The 25658-nt window shown below is 39.1% G+C and overlaps 1 protein-coding gene across 1 annotated transcript in view; it reads right to left on the reverse strand.

Annotated features, from left to right (window-relative positions):
- The window catches only part of STK4 (serine/threonine kinase 4), a 98576-nt gene that overhangs the window by 62359 nt on the left and 10559 nt on the right, over nt 1–25658 (reverse strand). Inside the window, exons 3-9 of the mRNA XM_081257736.1 lie at nt 24160–24288; nt 21496–21610; nt 10674–10838; nt 6600–6767; nt 4119–4256; nt 1527–1655; nt 623–809 (exon numbers count right to left, since the gene is read on the reverse strand). Coding sequence (XP_081113862.1) covers nt 623–809; nt 1527–1655; nt 4119–4256; nt 6600–6767; nt 10674–10838; nt 21496–21610; nt 24160–24288 — 1031 coding nt within the window. The remainder of the gene's footprint in view (nt 1–622; nt 810–1526; nt 1656–4118; nt 4257–6599; nt 6768–10673; nt 10839–21495; nt 21611–24159; nt 24289–25658) is intronic.

A 25658-nucleotide genomic window follows, 5' to 3' on the forward strand; every position in this document is an offset into this window, starting at 1 on the left:
GGAGGGAGAAGCAAAAGAAGATACGCAAATGACCAAGAAATACATGAAAATATGCTCAAAAGCATTAGTCATTAGGAAAATGTAAATTAAAACCACTATGAAATACCACTACACACCTACTAGGTCGTCTACATTTACAAAGCCTGCCCATACCAAGTGCTGGCCCAGATGTAGAACCACTGGAACTATCATACATTGATCTAGGCAATATAAATTAAACAGTCACGTAATCACTTAAATCAATAACAATCACTATAAATTAAACAAAAATAAAATAAACAATCACTTTGGAAAAAAGAAACAAAAAACAAATGTATGTGCTCACCTCCACAGATCAAGGAAAAGAAGGAAAAAGTGACAACATTCAACGAGAGAATGGCCGTTCAGGTTTGAAAGTCAGTCCCTTCTTGTTGTTGATGCTTTCCTGCCTCTGATTCCACATGCCGGCTTCCTCCCTCCCCGAACCCTCCACTGCTGTCCCAACCCTCCAACACTCTTACTCCTTTGATTGTGACAAGAGACAGGAGCTTCAAGACTGAGTCCACGTGGACCATGAGAATCTGCTCTCTCTGGAATGTGCATGATCTGCCTGCGAAGTTAGTCTGTTTAATCAGAGCCTTACTTTTCATAGTGCCTTCCTCTTCCTCCTCCTCTGAGTTGATCACCATGGTGCCCAGCTGAGATGGCAATGTGTCTTCATGTTCGATCATAGTATTGGCCCCGTCACTCATGGTGCTGGCTACTCGGACGGTGCCCATCTCGTCCCCCGCTGCTCGGACCATCGTGCCAGAATCCAGTTCATCCTCCTCCTGGAAAAGGACGAAATCTCAAATGAGGGCTAATTTGATCAAAAGATTGAGTTTTCTGTCTGTATAGCTGATTCACTTTGTTGTGGAGCGGAAGCTGACACACCATTTGAAGCAATTATACTCCAATAAAAAAAAAGAGATTGAGTTTTCTGAATTACTCTTACTCATCTTGGTGCAAATATTTCTGGATTTGATGCTTACTTGGGTTCTAAACCTGACTTGTAGAACCGAGAGCACTCTTTTTTAATTGAACTATAATTGATGTACAATATTATATATGTTACAGGTGTAAAAGACATTGGGTCACGATTTTTAAAGGTTATACTCCATTGACAGTACTCTTATTCAACCAAAGAAGATCAATACATATGTAAAGTCTACATACTTAGTATGGATCCTAGACTCCCCAGAAGGGCCTGGGAAAATCCAGTCTCAGACCTGAGTATTCTCTTTCCCGAATAAAAAGTTAAACTGAAGAAAAGATATGGAGGCAAAAGAATAAAATGTGGAAGTGTCTGAGGAAGCACGGGGAGATGAACAGACACAGACCCAGCAAGCCTCTAGCAAGCCCTGGTCCCAGACAGGACACGGTCAGCAAGAAGAGCCTCCAGTTCCAGGTGGAACCCACATCTCCAACTCATCTTACCTGGCTGGCAATCATGAAATAACAAGCCCTGATGCCCGAGGCCCACCACAACGCCTGCCACTGCCACTCACTGAGTTTTCTTCATCGTCCTGGTCCACCTCCCGCTGCTGGGCTTCCTGGCGTTTCAGCTTCACGTCCATGGCTTCGTTAATTAAATCCCGCAGTATGGACACTCCTTTGGCACTCTTGACAAATGGGTGCTTAGCAAGAAAGTTGAAGACGGTTTATATGGCACCAGTGCCAAGACACTGCCTGGCACACCGTAGGCACTTGACAATCTTTGTTGAATCAATCAGTGAATCTAATCTTTCTCTTTATGCTTTGGACTACAGCTAACCCACACTTGCTTTATAACGGTGAGCAGGTGCATGCAGGCTTGGCCCATCTTTTCTGGCTTGGCTGGAATGTTTCCTCCACTTCTCTCTACCAACTCTGGAGATTCTCAACAGGCTGGCATTGCCCCCTAGAGGAAGTTCTGTAAATATCTTGGGAGCTTGTTGCTACAATGTTTGGAGAACACAAACTACATGAGACATAGGAAAGGGGGCAGGGACACAAGTAATCCCGTAACGTGTGGAACAGTCCTACACAACAACGAACCATAGCACATTCTCCATATCTTTAAAATGTCTCAGAGTACATATACACTTTGATAAATAATGTTGATGAACTTCTTTAAGAGATAAGCGAAAAGTCTAGTAATTTGGGAGGTGATTCTGGAGAGGGGGCTTAAGCGGAATAAAGACATTGTTTAGAAATCACTGAATAGTTTACTCCTCCTGCTTGTTCTTTCTATTCAATGTCCTATAGCATTTCCAACTATGTATTTAGGTAAAAAGGATTTTAGTGCCAAAGTGTAGTTACTACATAAATACTAAAACTGGTCACTAATATGTAACAGATGTAGGCCCCAATATTATTCAATCTGCAAAGATACTTGAAACGCAGGGATATTGCTGACTTTCCTTCATAGAAATAGCTTAAAGTTTTTAATGTTAATACCATCTTATATTTTTGTTGTCTGCCTTTGTAACACAGTAAGAAATCTATACTGTGAAAGTTACATGTGGAAACTCTTTTTTGGGGGGGCGGGGGAGCATTGCCTATTGTTTTCCAAACTTATTCTGACATTGCCCTCAGTGTTTATCTGTAATCCATTCTCTGTTCCCCAGCACCCACCAGAGGATATGGGCTCCAAGGTCTTTGCAAGGACCCAAGAAGCAGAGAGTATACCTCAACGTGTGGTACGATCGAAATACAGAAGATATCTTGTCCATAAAGCTGCATCAGTACCCCATCCAGGCAGGAAAAGAATTTGCCACTGCTCTTGGAAATAAGACCCAGCTCGTTTGCAAGAATATCGTATTTCCTTGTTCACTCCACTGGGCAAGTCTATAAGATCATTTCCCTCCTCTTATCATATATAAATGAGTCTGCCCTGTTATTACTTAACATTAGATTTCTGTTAGTGTCCATACACTCATTTTCCTGTGTTTCTTGAATGGAATGGTTTCTGTTCTTCTTACTGATCTTAAATCTAAACTCATTCATGATGCTAAATACAGTTGTCTCATTACTTCATTATGTCTATAAATTGAAAAGCTAGAGCATTTCTATACTGACATTTGTATTATTATAAATTATTATTCTTATATTTCTCCATCACAGCACCAACATTACCCTGATTCTGATTTTAGCATCTATGAGTTTCATTCCAAAAGGATTATAAATATTATATAAATGTTAAAAAAATATGTATTGGTTATAAAAAGGGGACATTGGATCTGACATGACTGAAAACCATTGGCCTAGCTCAGTAATAATAGCAGGTATTTGCCAAATCCATTATATACTATCTTTAATATGTGTAAAGCATTGTTCAAAGTCATACATATTATATCACTTAATCTTCACAACCAACATATGGGGCAGGTACTTGATCTCCACTGTATAGATAAGAAAACTAAAGTAACAGAGAGGTTATATTACTTGCCCAAGGTCACAGAGCTAGCAAACAGGGAGCTACGATTCAAACCCCAGGACAGGCTCCAGAATCCAAGCTCCTAACTATTAAGCATACTGCCTGCCAAACCCCACCCATCCTTCAAGGCCCAAGCACACAGGTTACCTCCTCCAGGAAAGCAGTCCTGGTATCTTTAGTCCAAAGTGGCCTCTTTCCAACCTGAGCTACAACAGCACCTACCATTGATCCCAGTTCTCTGTCAGAACTGGGTATCTTTAATGGCACTCCTGCTTTGGGATCAAAAAGACTTAGGTTCTAATCCTGGCTTCGCTGTTTACCAGCTGAGTGGCTCTTAATGAGTTAACCTCTCTAAATCTTCATTTTCTCACCTATAAAAGTAAATTAATACCCCTCTCTCACAGGGTGTATGTGATGATTAAATGGCACAACACGCAAAGTATCTAGCACACAGTAGGTGCTCAATAAATGTCAGTTCCTGTTCTCTAATCCCATAGAGCCCTGTATTTTCTTATTATCTTGTTCAATGATTTAACTTTATTCTCTATGCCTTTTCTAAGCAGTTACATTCAAAGGGAATATTTTATATCTCTTTACCATCTCCATGTAGGTGGGTTAACAGCATCTTTGGGTCGGCCTGTGAATGAAACAGGAAGAGGCAGCACCCCAGGGTGATTCATACCTGTAGGAGTTGAGTGGCCGTGGCTCTCTGCTCAGGGCTCTTTATGAGACACTGCTTCACAAAATCCATGAAGCCATCTGACCACAGTTCTGGCTTCCGGAATGTGGGAGGTGGGTTGGTAGGAATCATGAAGATTGCCTAGTTTAAAAAAAAAATTTGTCAAAATAAAAGTGATGCTCCAATAAAAATATGACTGGAAATACATTTGGAGTTTTATAAAATGATTTTTCTCTTCTCCACTACAAGCACATCCAAATTACAACAAAAATCCAGGTATCTCAAAGTAGATCACTATAACAAATATAATAATAGTGAAAATGTTTGAAATATTGCGAGAATTACCAAAATGTGACATAGAGACACAAAGTGAGCAAATGCTGTTGGAAAAATGGCGCTGATAGGGACTTCCCTAGTGGTCCTGTGGTTAAGGATCTGCCTTCCAATGCAGGGGACGTGGATTTGGTCCCTGGTCAGGGAACTAAGATCCCACATGCCGCGGGGCGACTAAGCCTACACGCCGCAACTACTGAGCCCGCGTGCTCTAGGGCTGCGTGTCACAACTAGAGAGAAGCCCGCACGCTGCAACGAAGAGCCCACATGCTGCAACTAAGACCCAACTCAGCCAAACAAATAAATAAATTAATTTTTTAAAATAGTCTTTAAAAAAAAGAAAAAGAAAAATGGCACTGATAGACTTTCTTAACACAGGGTTGTCACAAACCTTCAATTTGTCAAAAACTCAATAGAGTGAAGCACAATGAAATGAAGTATGTCTGTATTATTTATTGAGTTTCCAATAAAAGAGGTACAGTTTTTTAAAAACATAAACTCTTGGGGCTTCCCTGGTGGCACAGTGGTTGAGAGTCTGCCTGCTAATGCAGGGGACACGGGTTCGAGCCCTGGTCTGGGAGGATACCACATGCCGTGGAGCAACTAGGCCCGTGAGCCACAACTACTGAGTCTGCGCGTCTGGAGCCTGTGCTCCGCAACAAGAGAGGCCGCGACAGTGAGAGGCCCGCGCACCGCGATGAAGAGTGGCCCTGCTCGCCGCAACTAGAGAAAGCCCTCGCACAGAAACGAAGACCCAACACAGCCAAAAATAAATTAATTAATTAATAAATTAATTTTAAAAACCCAAAAAACAAAACAAAAAACATAAAACTCTTTGCAATAATCAGCTTAAATTATATTCTTTAAATCTAAAAATATAACGAGTAAATCTTCCCACCCTTCTCCACTTCTGCCCCCCCAAAAAGACAGGAGCTTATCTTTGGGCACATGAATACTTTTTAAAAAACTGGGGGCTTCCCTGGTGGCGCCATGGTTAAGAATCCACCTGCCAATGCAGGGGACACGGGTTCAAGCCCTGGTCCGGGAAGAGCCCACATGCCATGGAGCAACTAAGCCCATGTGCCACAACTACTGAGCCTGTGCTCTAGAGCCCATGAGCCACAACTAATGAGCCCACGTGCCACAACTACTGAAGCCCACGTGCCTAGAGCCTGTGCTCCGCAACAAGAGAAGCCACTGCAATCAGAAGCCCGCGCACTGCAACAAAGAGTAGCCCCCGCTCACTGCAACTAGAGAAAGCCCGTGCACAGCAACAAAGACCCAATGCAGCCAAAAATAAATAAATAAATAAATAAAATTTTAATAAATAAATGTTAAGTCTATTAATAGAAGGACTACTTAATCAGAAGAGAGGAGGGGCTGAGTTGGGCAGTATGGAGAGGACTACGGAGCCGCTGAAGAAGGTAGGGTCAAAGTCTTATAACAGTGCTATCATGAGGGGTTCTGGGGTGGGGAAAGCCTGGAAACTGCTTAGCGTAGCTACACTGAAGGAGTTTCAATGGAGACTGAACCTATGGGCCCTTCATACCCTAAAAGTGGATGGAAGTTGGAGACTACAGAGCCTCCAGAACTTACACATGTAAATACCTATAAGGGCCAGGCAGGAAAAAGACAACAAATGAATCAGACTGGGTGTCAGTGACGTGAGTTTAAAAAAATAGTCTACTTTCCTCTTAATACTACTATAAAAAACATTAGAGAAAACACTGCAGTAAGTGATACTTGGCGAATAGGGAATCGTGGAGACTGATAAAGTGGAAAGACCATGCCCCGTATAAAGGAGAGGACTGCTGCTCAGCTCCAGTTAGTGTTGTTATGTTAAAATGTGAGCACCTGAACTATTAAAAACATACACACTGTACAAGTCAACCACGCATTTCCTGGCCCACGTCCTACCAGAGGGCTATTAATACACAACCTCTAGAATGGAGAGGGGTGGATTACACTTGACTTCATTAGTGACTACAACTAGTGGAAGTGTATCATCATCTGGAGTCTAGACTGACACTTATCAATTATTTACAATTAATTCATTTATTGTTTGGTACCCAACCAAGTAAGTCATTTAACTAAGTTTCTAATGATCACCGGTAACTAACCACCCTACTGGTTTTCTGTCCATTTCCTTACCCTCATAGGATGGATATCGGCATATGGGGGCTTTCCTTCAGCCATTTCTATGGCTGTTATTCCCAACGACCAGATGTCTGCCACACAGTTGTACCCAATTTCCTGAATCACTTCTGGAGCCATCCAAAATGGTGTTCCTATCACTGTATTTCGCTTGGCCATGGTATCCTAAAATAGAAAGGAGAGAGATCAACACTAAGCAAAAAACTGTTGAGAAAAAGAGTCCCTTTCAGCAATAAGAAATGTCTTAGACTTGAAATACAATCACAAACCATACTCAAGCATGATTGATCAAGCAAGTCACAAAAGAAATTCAAATGACATAGAAACATAAAAGATTCTCAATCAATTATTAAAACACAAAAAATAATCAATCGAGGGCTTCCCTGATGGTGCAGTGGTTGAGAGTCCGCCTGCCGATGCAGGGGACACGGGTTCATGCCTCGGTCCGGGAGGATCCCACATGCCGCGGAGCGGCTGGGCCCGTGAGCCACGGCCGCTGAGCCTGCGCGTCCGGAGCCTGTGCTCCGCAATGGGAGAGGCCACAACAGTGAGAGGCCCGCATATCGCAAAAAAATAAAAAATAAAAAAAATAAAAAATAATCAATCGAGCTTCCCTGGTGGCGCAGTGGTTGAGAATCTGCCTGCTAATGCAGGGGACATGGGTTTGAGCCCTGGTCTGGGAAGATCCCACATGCCGCGGAGCAACTGGGCCCGTGAGCCACAACTACTGAGCCTGTGCGTCTGGAGCCTGTGCTCCGCAGCAAGAGAGGCCGCGATAGAGAGGCCCGCGCACCGCGATGAAGAGTGGCCCCCGCTTGCCACAGCTAGAGAAAGCCCTCGCACAGAAACGAAGACCCAACACAGCCAAAAATAAATAAATTAATTAATTAATTAAAAAAATAATAATCAATCAATTAATGAAACACTAAAATGAGATTGATTACTAATGACTATTGCTGATAATAGCATAGATTAAAATACAGGCACTAAAAATACAATGTTATAGGAGCATAAACTGATACAATGTTTTAGTATGCAACTTGGTGATATTTATTAACTTTTATGTCCAGATCCTTTGATTCAAATCTATTTCTAGAAATGTGTCCTATATGTAAGTACCCCAAGATATATGCACAAGTACTGTAGAAATATTTGTAATAGAAGGGGGGGGGAGAAAAAAAGGAAACAACACAAATAACCAACTAAAGGAAGTAAGTTAAATATAATACATATCCATACAATGAAAAAAAAAGGACCTAGTTACACTTTTCTGACATGGAAAAAATGTACAAGACACATTGTGAAGCAAAAAACTTATGTTCAAAATTATATATAATACAGCCTTGTCTTTGTAAAAGAAAAACAATGATCACAACAACAATAAAACAACAACCAATAATAATAAACATTGTTGTTATATGGATAGAAAAAAAAATCTCCAAGTAATACACACCAAACTATTAACAAGAGTCATATCTAGAAGACAGAATTACAAAAGACTTTTACTTTCCATCCCGTATACTTCTGTAACACTCAGCTGGATTATGTGAGTGTGTATTACATGTGCAATCAGGAAATTTTTAAAAGAGAAAATTTTAAAAAGAGAAAATATGTGTGTACATATAGTACATATGTGATTTTCTTTTTTATAATATATATATTTTTATATAATATTATACTGTATATATATAGTCTTACTTTGGGGCTTAAATAATATATGAATATAGTACACATGGGCAAATAACTACTTGCATACTTTCCCAGAATAGCAAGGCCCTATGAAAGAGAACCTTTCTAGAATTCCTGTGTTTTAGGAAGAGAAGGATTTTAAACAGAACTAAATAGACAACAGGACTTCCCATCATCATCACCCATGTTCCTTCTAAAATGTCTATCACTTAAGTTAGGTTATGCCAGTCAGGAGCAAACAACAGGTAATATTTTTAAATTGATCTCACTTTGTCAGTCCTATGTAAAAAATTAACAAAGGAACTAACTTACTGCTTAAGTCATTTCCTTTCCTCTGAAACTTCAAATTTGCACCATTCAAGTGGTGACAGTCAATGTTGTTGTCAAGGTTTATTTCCAATTAGAAATGGATATCTGGATAACTAAACGTTTTTTGAACATTAAGAATAATAAGTAAATACTAACCTAACTAGATCTGTATTACAAAGTTATATTAGTATAGTAGCATAGCAATGGAAAATATTAAGTCCAGAAACAGATTATGGTATACAAACACACACACCCCCCCCTATATGTATATAAATATATAATTTGAAGAGATGATTAAAACGTCATTTTTAAATCAGCAAGCAAAGGATAGATTATGGGGGGAGAAAAGCACTGGGCAATTGTCTATTCATTTGTAAGATTCTACACTTAAATTCCTACCTTATGCTTTCACCAAAGTAAGTTCAAACAGGATGAAAATTTAAATATAAAGAACAAAATCCAAAAAGTACTAAAGGAAAGTATAGATGAATAGCTATACAATGTTGAAGCAGAAAAGGACTTTTAAAGCATAACATCATGAAGATGGCAATATTTTCCAGATTGATTTACGATTCAACACAACCTCAACACACTTCAATTCAATCCCAACCAAAATCTCAATGACGTCCCACTGTTTGTGCTTTTACTGTCATATCCAAAAAATCACTGCCAAGACCAATGCCAAGGAGCATTTTCCCTATGTTTTCTTGGAGTTTTTGGGTTTCAGGCCTCATATTTAGGTTTTTAATCCATTTTGAGTTAATTTTTGTGAGTGGTATAAGAAAGGGGTCCAGTTTCATTTTTTTGCATATGAGTATCTAGTTTTCCCAAGATCATTTATTGGAGAGACCATCTTTTCCCACTGAGCATTCTTGGCTCTGTTGTCAAATATTAGTTGACCGTATAAACATGAGTTTATTTCTGGGCTCTTGATTCTGTTCCGTTGGTCTATATGTCTATTTTTATGCCAATACCATACTGTTTTCATTACTTTAGCTTTGTAATAGAGTTTGCAATCAAGAAGTGTGAAACCTCCAGCTTTGTTCTCCTTTCTCAGGACTGCTTTGGCTATTTGGGGCCTTTTGTGGTTCCATATGAATTGTAAGATTGTTATTTTCTATTTCTGTCAAAAAAGTCTCAGTTACTAAATGCAATTGATATTTTAAATTGTAGTATCTTTTACACAGCACCAGGAGATTTTTTTTTCAATTTGGTTTCCTTATTAAGATTGTAATTTAGATAATACTGTTTAGTACTGCTTACTTATGTGCTAACAACAAAATCTTTGGAAGGGCCCACAAATCACAGTATGGAATAAATTCCTGAGTTTTTTAAAATATCAAAGCAATTTTTGTGCTGTTGTAATACCTATGAAACTCCCTAATATGTTCCAGGCAGATTTAAAATTTTTAAAAATAAAACCTGTATATAATACCAGCTCTAAACAAACAAACTATATATGTATGTATTTTTCTACTACCCAAGAAAAATGACAGATAACATTGTTGCAAATTTTAGTATATATCTGTCCAGAACTCCTACTATTTTTATACACATATTTCACACATATTATCTGATTTTACAGAATCAGATAATTTTAGACTTCCTGTTTTAAAACAAGGTTTATTTCATTGCCATGCACTACTGAGGTAGGAGGAAAATCAAGAGTCTGTATTTTGGAACCAAATGAGGAGAGTGTTTTCAGTAAAGCCAACTGCTACCTGGAGGCTGAATGAGATGACATTCTGTCTTACTCAAGGAAAGCCATTTAGATTTAATTTTTCTTCCTTTTATAAATATGATGATGTAGCCCAACAGAATTTAAACTTCTACTCCATTATTTCCTGTTTTAGTTTTTATCTTTATCAAAGCTAAACAAAGTTAAACTATCGGACCTGAACTCCAGGAAAGGATCTAAAATAACCTACCAGCTCCTTTGTAACCTATTGGTACATTTCTAAATTTTTTACAACTCAATTATATCAAATATTATATTTTAAAATAAATAAATAAAAGGAACTCCTTCTCAAGAAAGACCTGAAAGTTACCTACACAAGCAACATTTTTACTTACTGTAAGTTGACCTGCTACCCCAAAATCTGCAAGTTTGGCATGACCTTCTGTATTTAGCAAAATATTTCCTGCCTTGATATCTCGGTGTATTTTTCTCATAAAATGAAGGTATTCCAGTCCCTTAAGTGTTGACTGTAATATTGTAGCTATTTCATCTTCTGTTAACTGAAAAAAGAATGAGAAGTTAAAATTCTTATATTTCCAGCCCAGATCTCTCCCCAAATATCAGATTCATATATTTGCCCACACAACACCTCCAAATGAATACCTAACAAGCATCATAAGCATAACATGTCAAAATCAAATTCTTTATTTTCACCACCACCCTATCCCTTTCTTTACCACCCACTCACCTACTCTACTCTTCCCATGGTCTTCTCTCTCTCAGTAAAAGGCAATTTCATTCTTCCAGTTGCTCTGGCCAAAAACCTTGAGGTCATCCTTGGCTCTTCTCTATCTTCAAAATATATGCAACTATATCCTCTGTAATCACCCAGATCCAAGCCACCATAATGCCCTGCCAGAACTATTCTAATAATCTCCTAAATGGTCTCACTGCTTCTGCCCTTGAGCCTTTACATTGTATTTTCCACACAGCAGCCATAATGAACCGTTTAAAATATAAGCCATACCTGCTCAAAATCGTCCAGTGGCTTTCTAAGTCACTCAGAATTAAAGCCAGTCCTCACCAAGGTCTTACCTTATCTGGCTCCCAGCTACCTTCATCTTCTATCACCTTCTACCTTGCCCATCCTGTTTCAGCCACATAGGCTACCCTGCTATTCCTTGAACACTCTAAACACACTACATAGGCTACCCTGCTATTCCTTGAACACTCTAAACACACTACCACTTCTGGGCCTTTTCAGCCACATAGGCTACCCTGCTATTCCTTGAACACTCTAAACACACTACCACTTCTGGGCCTTTTTATCTGTTCTCTCTGCCTGCAGTGCCCTTCAACTAGATTTCTGGATGAGTTGGTCCCTTACTTCACTGTCTCTGCCCAAATGTCACCTCATCAGAAAATCAGAGAGGCCTTCGCTAGCTCCCTCCATTCCTAGACCATTCTCTATCCCCTTATCCTAATTATTGGTCGTTGCAGCATTATCACCATCTGACATACTATACATTATCTGTATACCTATTTATGTGATGTCTTCCCTATTAGAAACATAAGCTCCATTTAAAAATGTCTTTGATTTGCTTACTATTGAATCCCTAGCACCAACAAAGCCACATAGCACACCGTAGGTCCTGAAAAAATATTTGCTGAATGATGATAAGTAAACATAAGCAAGAATGAGGCAGACTAACAGAATATCTGATCAGTGCAATGCTGACTTTGTGCTGATCCAACCCCAGTCCTAAACAAACTCAATCAACAGACTCTCAATCAGTCCCTTCTGACAAACAACTCATATTTAGAAGGGAATGTGCTGTGGTGCAAAAAACATGCAATTTAGGATTAGAAAGACCTAGTTTTTACTCTTGGCTCTACTTTCTAGTTGTGTGACTTCAGCAAGTTATCTAATGTCTCTTAGTCTCAGTTGCTCCATCTATAAAATAGGCAAATCACCTTTCTTCAAGATCGTCATGAAAATCAAATGATATAGTAAGGCATGTAAGAATCCATGTTGTTTAATAACTATTACAGAATCAATCAATCACTCACCAAATATGTAATAAGCATCTATTATGAGCCAGGCACTATGCTAATAATATTAAAAATAACTAAAAATATTAAGCATTTCATCTATGCTACGCACTACTTTTATAATCTCACTTAATCCTTATAAAAATCGAATGAGGGGCTTCCCCGGTGGCACAGTAGTTGAGAATCTGCCTGCCAAAGCAGGGGACATGGGTTCGATCCCTGGTCCGGGAAGATCCCACATGCCGCGGAGTAACTAAGCTCGTGTGCCACAACTACTGAGCCTGTGCTCTAGGGCCCGTGAGCCACAACTATGAGCCCGCGTGCCACAACTACTGAAGCCCGCGTGCCTAGAGTCCGTGTTCCACAATGAGAAGCCACTGCAGTGAGAAGCCTGTGCACCGCAACGAAGAGTAGCCCCCACTCGCCACAACTAGAGAAAGCCCACGTGCAGCAACGAAGACCCAACACAGCCAAAAAAAAAAAAAAAAATCGAATGAGGTAGGTACTATTATTATCATCACCGTTTTATAGATAATGAAGGTGAAGCACAGACAAGTAATTTGTGCCAAAGGTCACAGAGCTAATAAATGACAGAGCTTTCATTAAAATGCAAGCAAACACTACTGGCACAGTGGCAAGCAAGAATTTGGGGTACCTTCTGTGGCCAAAGAACAAAGTTCACGACTTACTAACTCTTTATTCTAACCAGCTGAGTTAATCAGTTAAGGTAGCACTACCCAACAGAAATATAACGTGAGCCACAAATATAACTTTTAATTTTCTAGTAGCCACACTTTAAAAAGAAAATGAAACAAGCAAAATTAATTTTCATTGTATATTTTACTTAACCATATTTATCCAAAAATATTATCATTCCAATATACCAAAAAGTTAAAAATTTTCTATGTTCTTTTTTTGGTAATAATATTTCAAAATCTGGTATTTTATATTACAGCACATTTAAATTCAGACTAACCACATTTCAAGTCGTAAATAACCACAGGGGTTAGCTATCAGGCTGGACAGTGAAGAGTTAAAACATTTCGCAAAATAATATGTAATAGTTAAAGATTAGCACTTAATAGTTAAAAATTACATGAATGTAATAAACTAATATTAAAACATCAAAAAACATCAAAAGCATCATTAAAATTAATTTTGGATTGTTTTAAAATACTTGAAACAAAATAACTTCATGCTGCATATAAGAAACCTTGGAACCCAATTTTTAATTCAATAAATTAATTATTGAAGCTTTGGGACTTCTTAACATATGTCTTACGTTAGGATATTACTCCTAGCTAAAGAACGTGCTGTTTAATTAGACAAACATGCTAACTCTGAATAATGTAAATTAAGAAAATGATATAGTAGTATGGATAATCCAAGTTAAAACTGAGTTTTAAAACACTCCCACCTTATAATTTGTATAGCACCTCACAATTTGCAAAGTATTTTCACAAAATTAAATTAATTTTCAAAATTCTGCATATACTTAAAATAGGTACTATTATTCCTATTTTTCTTTTTTATTTTATTTTTTATTTTATTTTTTTTTTTATTTTTTTATTTTTTGTGATACGCGGGCCTCTCACTGTTGTGGTCTCTCCCGCTGCGGAGCACAGACTCCTGACGCGCAGGCTCAGCGGCCATGGCTCACGGGCCCAGCTGCTCCACAGAATGTGGGATCCTCCCGGACCGGGGCACGAACCCGCGTCCCCTGCATCAGCAGGCGGAGTCTCAACCACTGCGCCACCAGAGAAGCCCTATTCCTATTTTTCTTATTAAAACAAAACAAAACACTAAAGGCTAAGGAAGTCCCTGCTTCTACTCTTATCCATTCACAGTCCACATAGAAGTTATCTTTTTATTTTTTATAGTTATATTTTTATTTTATATTTTAAAAAATGTATGATGTATAGTTGATTTACAATGTTAATTTCTGCTGTACAGCAAAGTGATTTAGTTATACATAGCCATACATTCTTTTTCATATTCTTTTCCATTATGGTTTAATCACAGGACATCAAATATACTCGGTTGGCCAAAAAGTTCGTTCAGGTTTTTCCATAACATCTTATGGAAAACCCAACCGAGGAGATTGTTTCAAGATGGCAGAGCAGAAGGACGTGTGCTCACTCCCTCCTGCGAGAGCACCAGAATCACAACTAACTGCTGAACAGTCACTGACAGGAAGACACTGGAACTCACCAAAAAAGATACCCCACATCCAAAGACAAAGAAGAAGCCACAATGAGACGGTAGCAGGGGCACAATCACAGTAAAATCAAATCCCATTAACTGCTGGGTGGGTGACTCACAAACTGGAGAACGCTTATACCACAGAAGTCCACCCACTGGAGTGAAGGTTCTGAGCCCCACGTCTGGCTTCCCAACCTGCGGGTCTGGCAACGGGAGGAGGAATTCCTAGAGAGGCAGACTTTGAAGGCTAGCGGGATTTGATTGCAGGACTTTGACAGGACTGGGGGAAAAAGACTCCACTCTTGGAGCACACACACAAAGTAGTGTGCGCAGCAGGACTCAGAGGAAGGAGCAGTGACCCCACAGAGACTGAACCACACCTAACTGCTAGTGATGGAGGGTCTCCTGCAGAGGTGGGGGGGTGGCTGTGTCACACCATGAGGACAAGGACACTGGCAGCAGAAGTTCTGGGAAGTACTCCTTGGCGTGAGCCCTCCCAGAGCCCGCCATCAGCTCCACCAAAGAGCCAGGTAGGCTCCACTACTGGGTTGCCTCACGCCAAACAACCAACAGGGAGAGAACCCAGCCCCACCCATCAGCAGACAAGCAGGTGAAAGTTTTAATGAGCTCTGCCCACCAGAGCAGCAGCCAGATCTACCCACCACCAGTCCCCCCCATCAGGAAAGTTGCACAAGCCTCTTAGATAGCCTCATCCACCAGAGGGCAGACAGCAGAAGCAAGAAGAACTACAACCTTGCAGCCTGTGGAACAAAAGCCACATTCACAGAAAGACAGACAAGATGAAAAGGCAGAAGGCTATGTACCAGATGAAGGAACAAGATAACACCCCAGAAAAACAACTAAATGAAGTGGAGATAGGCAACCTTCCAGAAAAAGATTCAGAATAATGATAGTGAAGATGATCCAGGACCTCGGAAAAAGAATGGAGGCAAAGATCGAGAAGATGCAAGAAATGTTTAACAAAGACCTAGAAGAATTAAAGAACAAACAAACAGAAATGAACAATACAATAACTGAAATGAAAAATACACTAGAAGGAATCAATAGCAGAATAACTGACACAGAAGAATGGATAAGTGACCTGGAAGACAGAATGGTGGAATTCACTGCTGCGGAACAGAATAAAGAAAAAAGAATGGAAAGAAATGAAGAGAGCCTAAGAGATCTCTGGGACAACATTAAACGCTACAACATTCGCATTATAGCGGTCCCAGAAGGAGAAGAGAGAGAGAAAGGACCCGAGAAAATATTTGAAGAGATTATAGTCGAAAACTTCCCTAACATGGGAAAGGAAATAGCCACCCAAGTCCAGGAAGCGCAGAGAGTTCCATATAGGATAAACCCAAGGAGAAACACACCAAGACACATAGTAATCACATAGTAATCAAATTGACAAAAATTAAAGATAAAGAAAAATTATTGAAAGCAACAAGGGAAAAATGACAAATAACATACAGGGGAACTCCCATAAGGTTAACAGCTGATTTCTCAGCAGAAACTCTACAAGCCAGAAGGGAGTGGCATGATATATTTAAAGTGATGAAAGGGAAGAACCTACAACCAAGATTACTCTACCCAGCAAGGATCTCATTCAGATTCAATGGAGAAATCAAAAGCTTTACAGACAAGCAAAAGCTAAGAGAATTCAGCACCACCAAACCAGCTCTACAACAAATGCTAAAGGAACTTCTCTAAGTGGGAAACACAAGAGAAAAGGACCTACAAAAACAAACCCATAACAATTAAGAAAATGGTTAAGGAACATACATATCGATAATTACCTTAAATGTAAATGGATTAAATGCTCCAACCAAAAGACACAGGCTCGCTGAATGGATACAAAAATAAGACCCATATATATGCTGTCTACAAGAGACCCACTTCAGACCTAGGGACACATACAGACTGAAGGTGAGGGGATGGAAAAACATATTCCATGTAAATGCAAATCAAAAGAAAGCTGGAGTAGCAATACTCATATCAGATAAAATAGACTTTAAAATAAAGAATGTTACAAAGGACAAGGGGTCAAGGGATCAATCCAAAAAGAAGATATAACAACTATATATGCACCCAACATAGGAGCACCTCAATACATAAGGCAACTGCTAACAGCTATAAAAGGGGAAATCAACAGTAACACAATAATAGTGGCTGACTTCAACACCTCACGTACACCAATGGACAGATCATCCAAACAGAAAATTAATAAGGAAACACAAGCTTTAAATGACAAAACAGGCCAGATCGATTCAATTGATATTTATAGGACACTGCATCCAAAAACAGCAGATTACACTTTCTTCTCAAGTGCACATGGAACATTCTCCAGGATAGATCACATCTTAGGTCACTAATCAAACCTCAGTAAATTAAGAAAACTGAAATCATATCAAGCCTCTTTTCTGACCACAACACTATGAGATTAGAAATCAATTACAGGGAAAAAAACGTAAAAAACAAAAACACATGGAGGCTAAACAATACGTTACTAAATAACCAAGAGATCCCTGAAGAAATCAAAGAGGAAATCAAAAAATACCTAGAGACAAATGACAACGAAAACACGACAATCCAAAACCTATGGGATGCAGCAAAAGAAGTTAGTTCTAAAAGCGAAGTTTATAGCAATACAAGCCTACCTCAAGAAACAAGAAAAATCTCAAATAAACAATCTAACATTACACCTAAAGGAACTAGAGAAAGAAGAACAAACAAAACCCAAAGTTAGCAGAAGGAAAGAAATCATAAAGATCAGAGCAGAAATAAATGAAATAGAAACAAAGAAAACAATAGCAAAGATCAATAAAACTAAAAGCTGGTTCTTTGAGAAGATAAAACAAAATTGATAAACCATTAGCCGGACTCATCAAGAAAAAGAAGGAGAGGACTCAAACCAATAAAATTAGAAATGAAAAAGGAGAAGTTACAACAGACACGGCAGAAATACAAAGCACCCTAAGGGACTACTACAAGCAACTCTATGCCAATAAAATGGACAACTTGGAAGAAATGGACAAATTCTTAGAAAGTTATAACCTTCCAAGACTGAACCAGGAAGAAATAGAAAATATGAACAGACCAATCACAAGTAATGAAATTGAAACTGTGATTAAAAATCTTCTAACAAACAAAAGTCCAGGACCAGATGGCTTCACAGGTGAATTCTATCAAACATTTAGAGAAGAGCTAACACCCATCCTTCTCAAACTCTTCCAAAAAATTGCAGAGGAAGGAACACTCCCAAACTCATTCTATGAGGCCACCATCACCCTGATACCCAAACCAGATAAAGATACTACAAAAAAAGAAAATTACAGACCAATATCACTGATGAATATAGATGCAAAAATCCTCAACAGAATACTAGCAAACAGAATCCAACAACACATTAAAAGGATCATACACCATGATCAAGTGGGATTTATCCCAGGGATGCAAGGATTCTTCAATATACACAAATCAATCAATGTCATACACCATATTAACAAATTGAAGAATAAAAACCATATGATCATCTCAATAAATGCAGAAAAAGCTTTTGACAAAATTCAACACCCATTTATGACAAAAACTCTCCAGAAAATGGACACAGAGGGAAACTACCTCAACATAATAAAGGCCATATAGGACAAACAAACAGCAAACATCATTCTCAATGGTGAAAAACTGAAAGCATTTCCTCTAAGATCAGGAACAAGACAAGGATGTCCACTCTTGCCACTATTACTCAACATAGTTTTGGAAGTCCTAGCCACGGCAATCAGAGAAGAAAAATAAACAAAAGGAATACAAACTGGAAAGGAAGGAGTAAAACTGCCACTGTTTGCAGATGACATGATACTATACACAGAGAATCCTAAAGATGCCACCAGAAAACTACTAGAGCTAATCAATGAATTTGGTAAAGTTACAGGACACAAAATTAATGCACAGAAATCTCTTGCATTCCTATACACTAATGATGAAAAATCTGAAAGAGAAATTAAGGAAACACTCCCATTTACCACTGTAACTAAAAGAATAAAATACCTAGGAATAAACCTACCTAGGGAGAGAAAAGACCTGTATGCAGAAAACTATAAGACACTGATGAAAGAAATTAAAGATGATACCAACAGATGGAGAGATATACCATGTTCTTGGATTGGAAGAATCAATATTGTGAAAATGACTATACTACCCAAAGCAATCTACAGATTCAATGCAATCCCTATCAAATTACCAGTGGCATTTTTTACAGAACTAGAACAAAAAATCTTAAAATCTGTATGGAGACACAAAAGACCCCAAATAGCCAAAGCAGTCTTGAGGGAAAAAAATGGAGCTGGAGGAATCAGACTCCCTGACTTCAGATTATACTACAGAGATACAGTAATCAAGACAATATGGTCCTGGCACAAAAACAGAAATATAGATCAATGGAACACCATAGAAAGCCCAGAGATAAACCTATGCACCTATGGTCAATTAATCTATGACAAAGGAGGCAAGGATATACAATGGAGAAAAGACAGTCTCTTCAATAAGTGGTGCTGGGAAAACTGGACAGCTACACATAAAAGAATGAAATTAGAACACTCCTTAACACCATACACAAAAATAAACTCAAAATGGATTAGAGACCTAAATGTAAGACCAGACACTATAAAACTCTTAGAGGAAAACATAGGAAGAACACTCTTTGACATAAATCACAGCAAGATCTTTTCTGATCCACCTCCTAGAGTAATGGAAATAAAAACAAAAATAAAAAAATGGGACCTAATGATACTTAAAAGCTTTGGCACAGCAAAGGAAACCATAAATAAGACCAAAAGACAACCCTCAGAATGGGAGAAAATATTTGCAAATGAATCAATGGACAAAGGATTAATCTCCAAAATATATAAACAGCTCATGCAGCTCAATATTAAAAAAACAAACAGGGCTTCTCTGGTGGCACAGTGGTTGAGAGTCTGCCTGCCGACACAGGGAGCACGGGTTTGTGCCCTGGTCCGGGAAGATCCCACATGCTGCGGAGCGCCTGGGCCTGTGAGCCATGGCCGCTGAGCCTGCGCGTCTGGAGTCTGTGCTCCGCAACGGGAGAGGCCACACAGTGAGAGGCCCGCATATGGCAAAAAACAAACAAACAAACAAACAAAAAACCCAACCCAATCCAAAAATGGGCAGAAGACCTAAATAGACATTTCTCCAAAGAAGACATACAGATGGCCAAGAAGCACATGAAAAGCTGCTCAACATCACTCATTATTAGAGAAATGCAAATCAAAACTATAATGAGGTATCACCTCACACCAGTTAGAATGGGCATCATCAGAAAATCTACAAACAACAAATGCTGGAGAGGGTGTGGAGAAAAGGGAACCCTCTCGCACTGTTGGTGGGAATGTAAACTGATACAACCACTATGGAGAACAGTATGGAGGTTCCTTAAAAAACTAAAAATAGAATTACCATATGACCCAGCAATCCCACTACTGGGCATATACCCAGAGAAAGCCATAATTCAAAAAGACACAGGCACCCCAATGTTCATTGCAGCACTGTTTACAATAGCCAGGTCATGGAAGCAACCTAAATGCCCATCGACAGACGAATGGATAAAGAAGATGTGATACATATATACAATGGAATATTACTCAGCCATAAAAACGAACTAAATTGGGTCATTTGTAGAGACGTGGATGGATCTAGAGACTGTCATACAGAGTGAAGTAAGTCAGAAAGAGAAAAACAAATATCGTATATTAACGCATATATGTGGAACCTAGAAAAATGGTACAGATAAACCGGTCTGCAGGGCAGAAATAGATACACAGATGTAGAGAACAAACGTATGGACACCAAAGGGGGAAAGTGGCAGGGGTGGTGGTGGTGGTGTGATGCATGGGGAGATTGGGATTGACATGTATACACTAATATGTATAAAATAGATAACTAATAAGAACCTGCTGTATAAAAAAATAAATTAAATTAAATTAAAAAAACAAAAAACACCCAACCGAACTTTTTGGCCAACCCAGTAGGACCTTGTTGTTTATAGAAGTTATCTTTTATAACAGATGGCTCACTCACTTGCTTAGAACCCAGCAACCGTTTCCTATTGTACGTGGAAAAAAATCAAACTCATTATCACGGCCAATAATACACAACATAATCTAGCCCTGCCCCCCTGCCTTACCTCACCTCTTACAGCTTCCTCCTTACCTATTCCTCTCTAGTCATGTAGTGGCCTTCTCTCCAGCACTCAAACATGCCAAATTCATTCCACCTAGAATGTTCTTTTAGAACTCATGGCTCCTTCTTGTCATTCATGTTTTACTTTAAATGTCGCCTCCCCGAGTGACATTTAAACGTTTCTCAACCATCTCCTCGCAAGTAGTCCACCAAGCACTCACTATCACTTTATTGTCACTCCCTATCTTCACAGCAGTTCTCTCTATCTGGTATTTATTCTCTGGTTACCATTAATTTGCTTTTTGTTGCCCTACTAGAAAATGCACTACCACGAGAGCACGGTCCTTGTCTTATTTACTACTGGATCCCGAAGGCCTAGACCAGTGTTCTAGAAATACTTACTGAACGAATAAACAAAGAGTTTAAGCAACTGAACCCAAACTAGAACCCATGACTCCTAACTTTTCTCTCAGCAATCACAGTAACAGCAAATCATCTTTCACAGAGTTTTCTCTGATTAGGAAACTAATCTGTGAACACGCTGGGTAGAAGGAGAAAACCCAACCAAATTTAAACACTCAGAACTCATTGCTTAACCAAGACTTGATTGTCATTTTTGTCCCCAGTTAGAAATAAGCAAAGCACTTCACTGGACTGGGTTGGCTGGTATCAAAACTGCCACATTTAAGCAACATCAAAAAGCAGAGGGGGAAAGAACCATGGAAAGGGGGAAATACCTACTATTCCAGAAGGTAAACTTACTGTTTTATTTCGTAATCGAATGATATCAGACACAGAACCAGCCCCACAGTACTCCATCACAATCCACAAGTCTGTGTTCTTAAAATAACTGCCATAATATTTGACTACGTGAGGGCTAGAGAGAGAGACGATACGAGTTAGTGGAACAGCCTTCAAACATCCCTATTAATTCATGCTGTTAAATACATGAAAATTAATTCCTCAGCTCAAAAGATCAATTATTCATATTTAAGGTTAAAACACGCACCCACTTGATGAGAATGTAAAATAGTACTGATTTCTGGAGGGCAATAATAGTAGTGCAGAAATTGTGTGGGTCCCTCAACCCAGCATTTGTAAGTCTGCAATTCATCCTAAGAAAAGATTTACAGATATTCAAAAAGAAATAGGTAACATCACAGTACTGTCTATAAAAGTGAAAATTCAGATACCATCTAAATGTCTGACATTAGGGAGTTTCTTTAAGAAATGATATATCCGTTTAATGCAACAACCATGAATCCATGGAAAACATTATAGAAGGATACTTGATAATACGAGATGATATCCTGTTTACCAAAAAACAAACAAACAAAAACGCAGGTTCCATAATAGCAAGCATGGTGAAACTCCAAAAACAGATATGGAAGGATAAGTATACCAAGTAGTATTTAACAACGATTCTCTCTCCAAAGAGAAAAGTGGTTTCCTTTCTTTTTTTATTTGCATTTTTCCAAGAAGTCACGTATACTTTGTAACAAGGAAAAAAATAAAATCACACTACAATCTATTGTAAAGGAAAAATATTCAGAATTAGACTTGAAAGTTTGGGTCTTGGGCTTCCCTGGTGGCGCAGTGGTTCAGAGTCCGCCTGCCGATGCAGGGGACACAGGTTCGTGCCCGGGCAGGGAGGATCCCACACGCCGCGGAGCGGCTGGGCCCGTGAGCCATGGCCGCTGGGCCTGCGCGTCCGGAGCCTGTGCTCCGCAGTGGGCGAGGCCACAACAGTGAGAGGCCCGCGTACCGGAAAAAAAAAAGAAAGAAAGTTTGGGTCTTGAAGACAGGCTTTAGAAAAAAGTCAAAATCCCTTTAAAATGAAATAATCTGTCCTCTGAAGCTACCAGCTTTAGCTAGATCATTATCAGGGCTAAATAATATTGCATAACATAGTAACGGAAGATGCTAAAACCAACTCAGCTGCATTAACTCTCAAAATTTCAAACGCCCCTTCATCCTTGGGAAACATGCCAATGACAAGGACAGCAGGGAAAAAAAATACATAAAATGAATATTAATGAAGAAATGGATGAATATACCTCTTAAGATACAGATCACCACAACTGCTCTCCCTTCCCTGAATTTCTATAGTATTTAATGCCTCTACGAGGCAATTACTGTCAGGTACTCACTGCTGGAGTATGTCCTATACAATCTTGTATTGTCGACTAGATTCTCCTGTACATCTATAAGCCTGGCCTGTCCAATTAAAGTCTATAAACTCTAAGAGGACCAGCACTCTGCCCTGTATCTCTTTGTATTTCTTAGCACACAGTAGGCTCTTTGAAGTCCCTCATCTTTAATTAGAGACATTTGCACACCCTGTTTGGAACACAGCTCTTGCACAGTCTATCAAAAGTGGCAAAGTTCCAATCTGCCCACTGGAAAGAGCTCCTGTAATGTATCTTATGCAAGAGGCAAAGAAGAACTGCTACCTTACTCTGGTCCCTCCAATCAAGAAATAGGAGAGTTTTATCCAGTACAGAGTAACCACAAAAGTATAAAGAAAAAAAAAAGGGGGGGGAGGGAGGGAGAAGAGATTGCATTCACCAGTCTACAAGACTTAAGGGCTCCTGGGCAAAATGCCTAGCAGGTAGTCCCACCTGCCTTAAGGTACAAGCTTTACCAACAGGAGGTACTGAGTTGATCTGCGGACCAAAAGAGCTTCAGAAAGATGAAGGCAGCCTCAAGCTGCAAGACTTTCTCATTCTCCTTTCAACTCCCTAGAGCTGCCACTGCCCTTTAGTTTGTGTTTCTCGCCAATCTAAACTGAGGAAGCCTGCTCCACCACAGTGACCTCCCATGTTGTCATGGAGCTTCAGGGCAAACCACGTGCTTTTCTGCGGTCGCCTGCTGGCCCGACTTCCTGCTTGCAGCATTTGACAATCTTAGTTCCTCAAAAATAAAATACTTAACTACTCTCAGCTGGAATCACTTCTTAAAATTGTGAAGGAAGGAACAGAACAGTAATACCTAAATAAGTATTCTCTTTTTATAGGTCCACTTGCTATTCTAAGGTTTCTGGAGTGAAAACCATTTGAATTATCTCGTCTTAGCTGTCTCTGTAGAAATGTTTTCTCAATAGGAAGTAAGAGAGATCATTATCAAAAAAGAAAAAAAGGCTAGCCACCACCACCTTCTGCCTCTTTGCCTCTTCTTCCTAGTTTTGAAAAGGGCCAAACTGAAACAAAACAAAACAATGCAAAAATAGAAACTCTGAAAGTTTAGCTGCTGAAACACAGAAACTTTTTCATCATTTTTTTTTCTGAAAAGAACATTCGTAGTGATGCCACTAAACTCTTCCGTTTGCAAAATATCTAAGTAAATGCAATTCTAGGCGTCAAACTCTAAATAATCACAGCATATTCGAAACCATGTTATCTCCAAAATAACACCAGATGCCTTTACCTGTCACATTGCTGCATTATAGAGATTTCTTTGATTATCTCCTGCAGGTCTGACTCCACAGGAACTTGCTTAATAGCAACAATCTGACCTGTCTCTTTATGAATAGCTTTGTACACGCTGCCATAGGACCTATAATCGGGGGAAGGAGAACATTTACAAAGTCAAAGCAAGCCAAGAGATAAAAAGTGGTAAAACACAAGCAACTCACCATTCTAATTTATATCCCTACATGCCCAAGACATATATACTTAGCTACACTTGCAAAATTGAGATAGCTAAAGTACTTCAGGGAAAAATTGTCCTTAAGAGAACTTACCACAAAATGACATCTTAAAAACTTCACATTTAAATTTTACTGAATGTATTAGTAGGAAATAACAGTGATAGAGTAGCTACCATGTCTGATGTCTGCTAGAAATTGCATCATCTGAGGTTCATCCTTACAAAAAAGGGGGTCATGAAGGGGTCATCATCCCTATTTTACAGGCAAATGTGAAAAGGCTCAGAGAGGTTACATGACTTGCCCAAGGTCACATAAGTGATAAAAAAGCGGTCAGTCCAGGATATGAATCCAGGTCTGTCAGATACAAAGCCTAGATTCTTTCCACATCTGTATTAGGGTACAAAAATGGGGGTCTTGGTTTTCTTGCACTCATTCTAGTACCATGAGGTCTTTTAGTCTTTTCTCCTCTTACTTGTAATAATACTTAAAACATTAAGGAAACTAAAAATGTAAGACTCTTAAATGCTAGTATCAGGTGAACAGAGCACATACAAATTCTTTTTGCCTTTTGCTCCATCTTCCCTTACGAGTTTATTATCAAGGTAACTAAAAGGTTATGTAGCTATTCAATTTGGGGGCTAAAAGAACAGTAGATTTAGAATCTAAAGACCCAGGATTGGAGTCCTACCATCACTACATATCAGCTCTCATTTACAGACATATTATAAACCTTGTGCCTCAATTTTCTCACCTGTAAAATGACAACAATACTACTACAAGACAATTGTGATGGTTAAATGAGATATCATCATCATCTTGCATAGATTACATTTTCACTGAAATTCTGGATGGCTGTCAGTGAAATAATGAGTAAATTGTCTTTCATACTTCCCCAACACACCTGTTTCTTCATACTGCCTTAGTGAAAAAAAAGATCATAACAGTGCCACCTAATACATCAAAGTAGCTAAGTGCTCTAGCTAACAAAATGATGCTCAAGGATTGTTTCAATGTGAAAGTCACAGAAAACTTTAAAAAAAAAATCTATGTAGAGCACACACAAAAAATTTTCCATTCCATCAGAATCCCTTATATTGGCAAAACTAGTATAACGATACTTAAATGTTGCCTAAAATATTTTTTTTTGCCAGGGAAAGGCAACTGCTAACCATGTGTGGAAGATCCAACCACTGACCCTTCTTCCTTGATACGATAACCCCCTGATTTGTGAGGGTGGCAAATGCTTGGTCCCCGGGGCTAAAGCATGGTGGTCCGA

The sequence above is a fragment of the Mesoplodon bidens genome (genome assembly GCF_964165515.1).
Source record: "Mesoplodon bidens genome assembly, chromosome: 15".
Lineage (NCBI taxonomy): Eukaryota > Metazoa > Chordata > Mammalia > Artiodactyla > Ziphiidae > Mesoplodon > Mesoplodon bidens.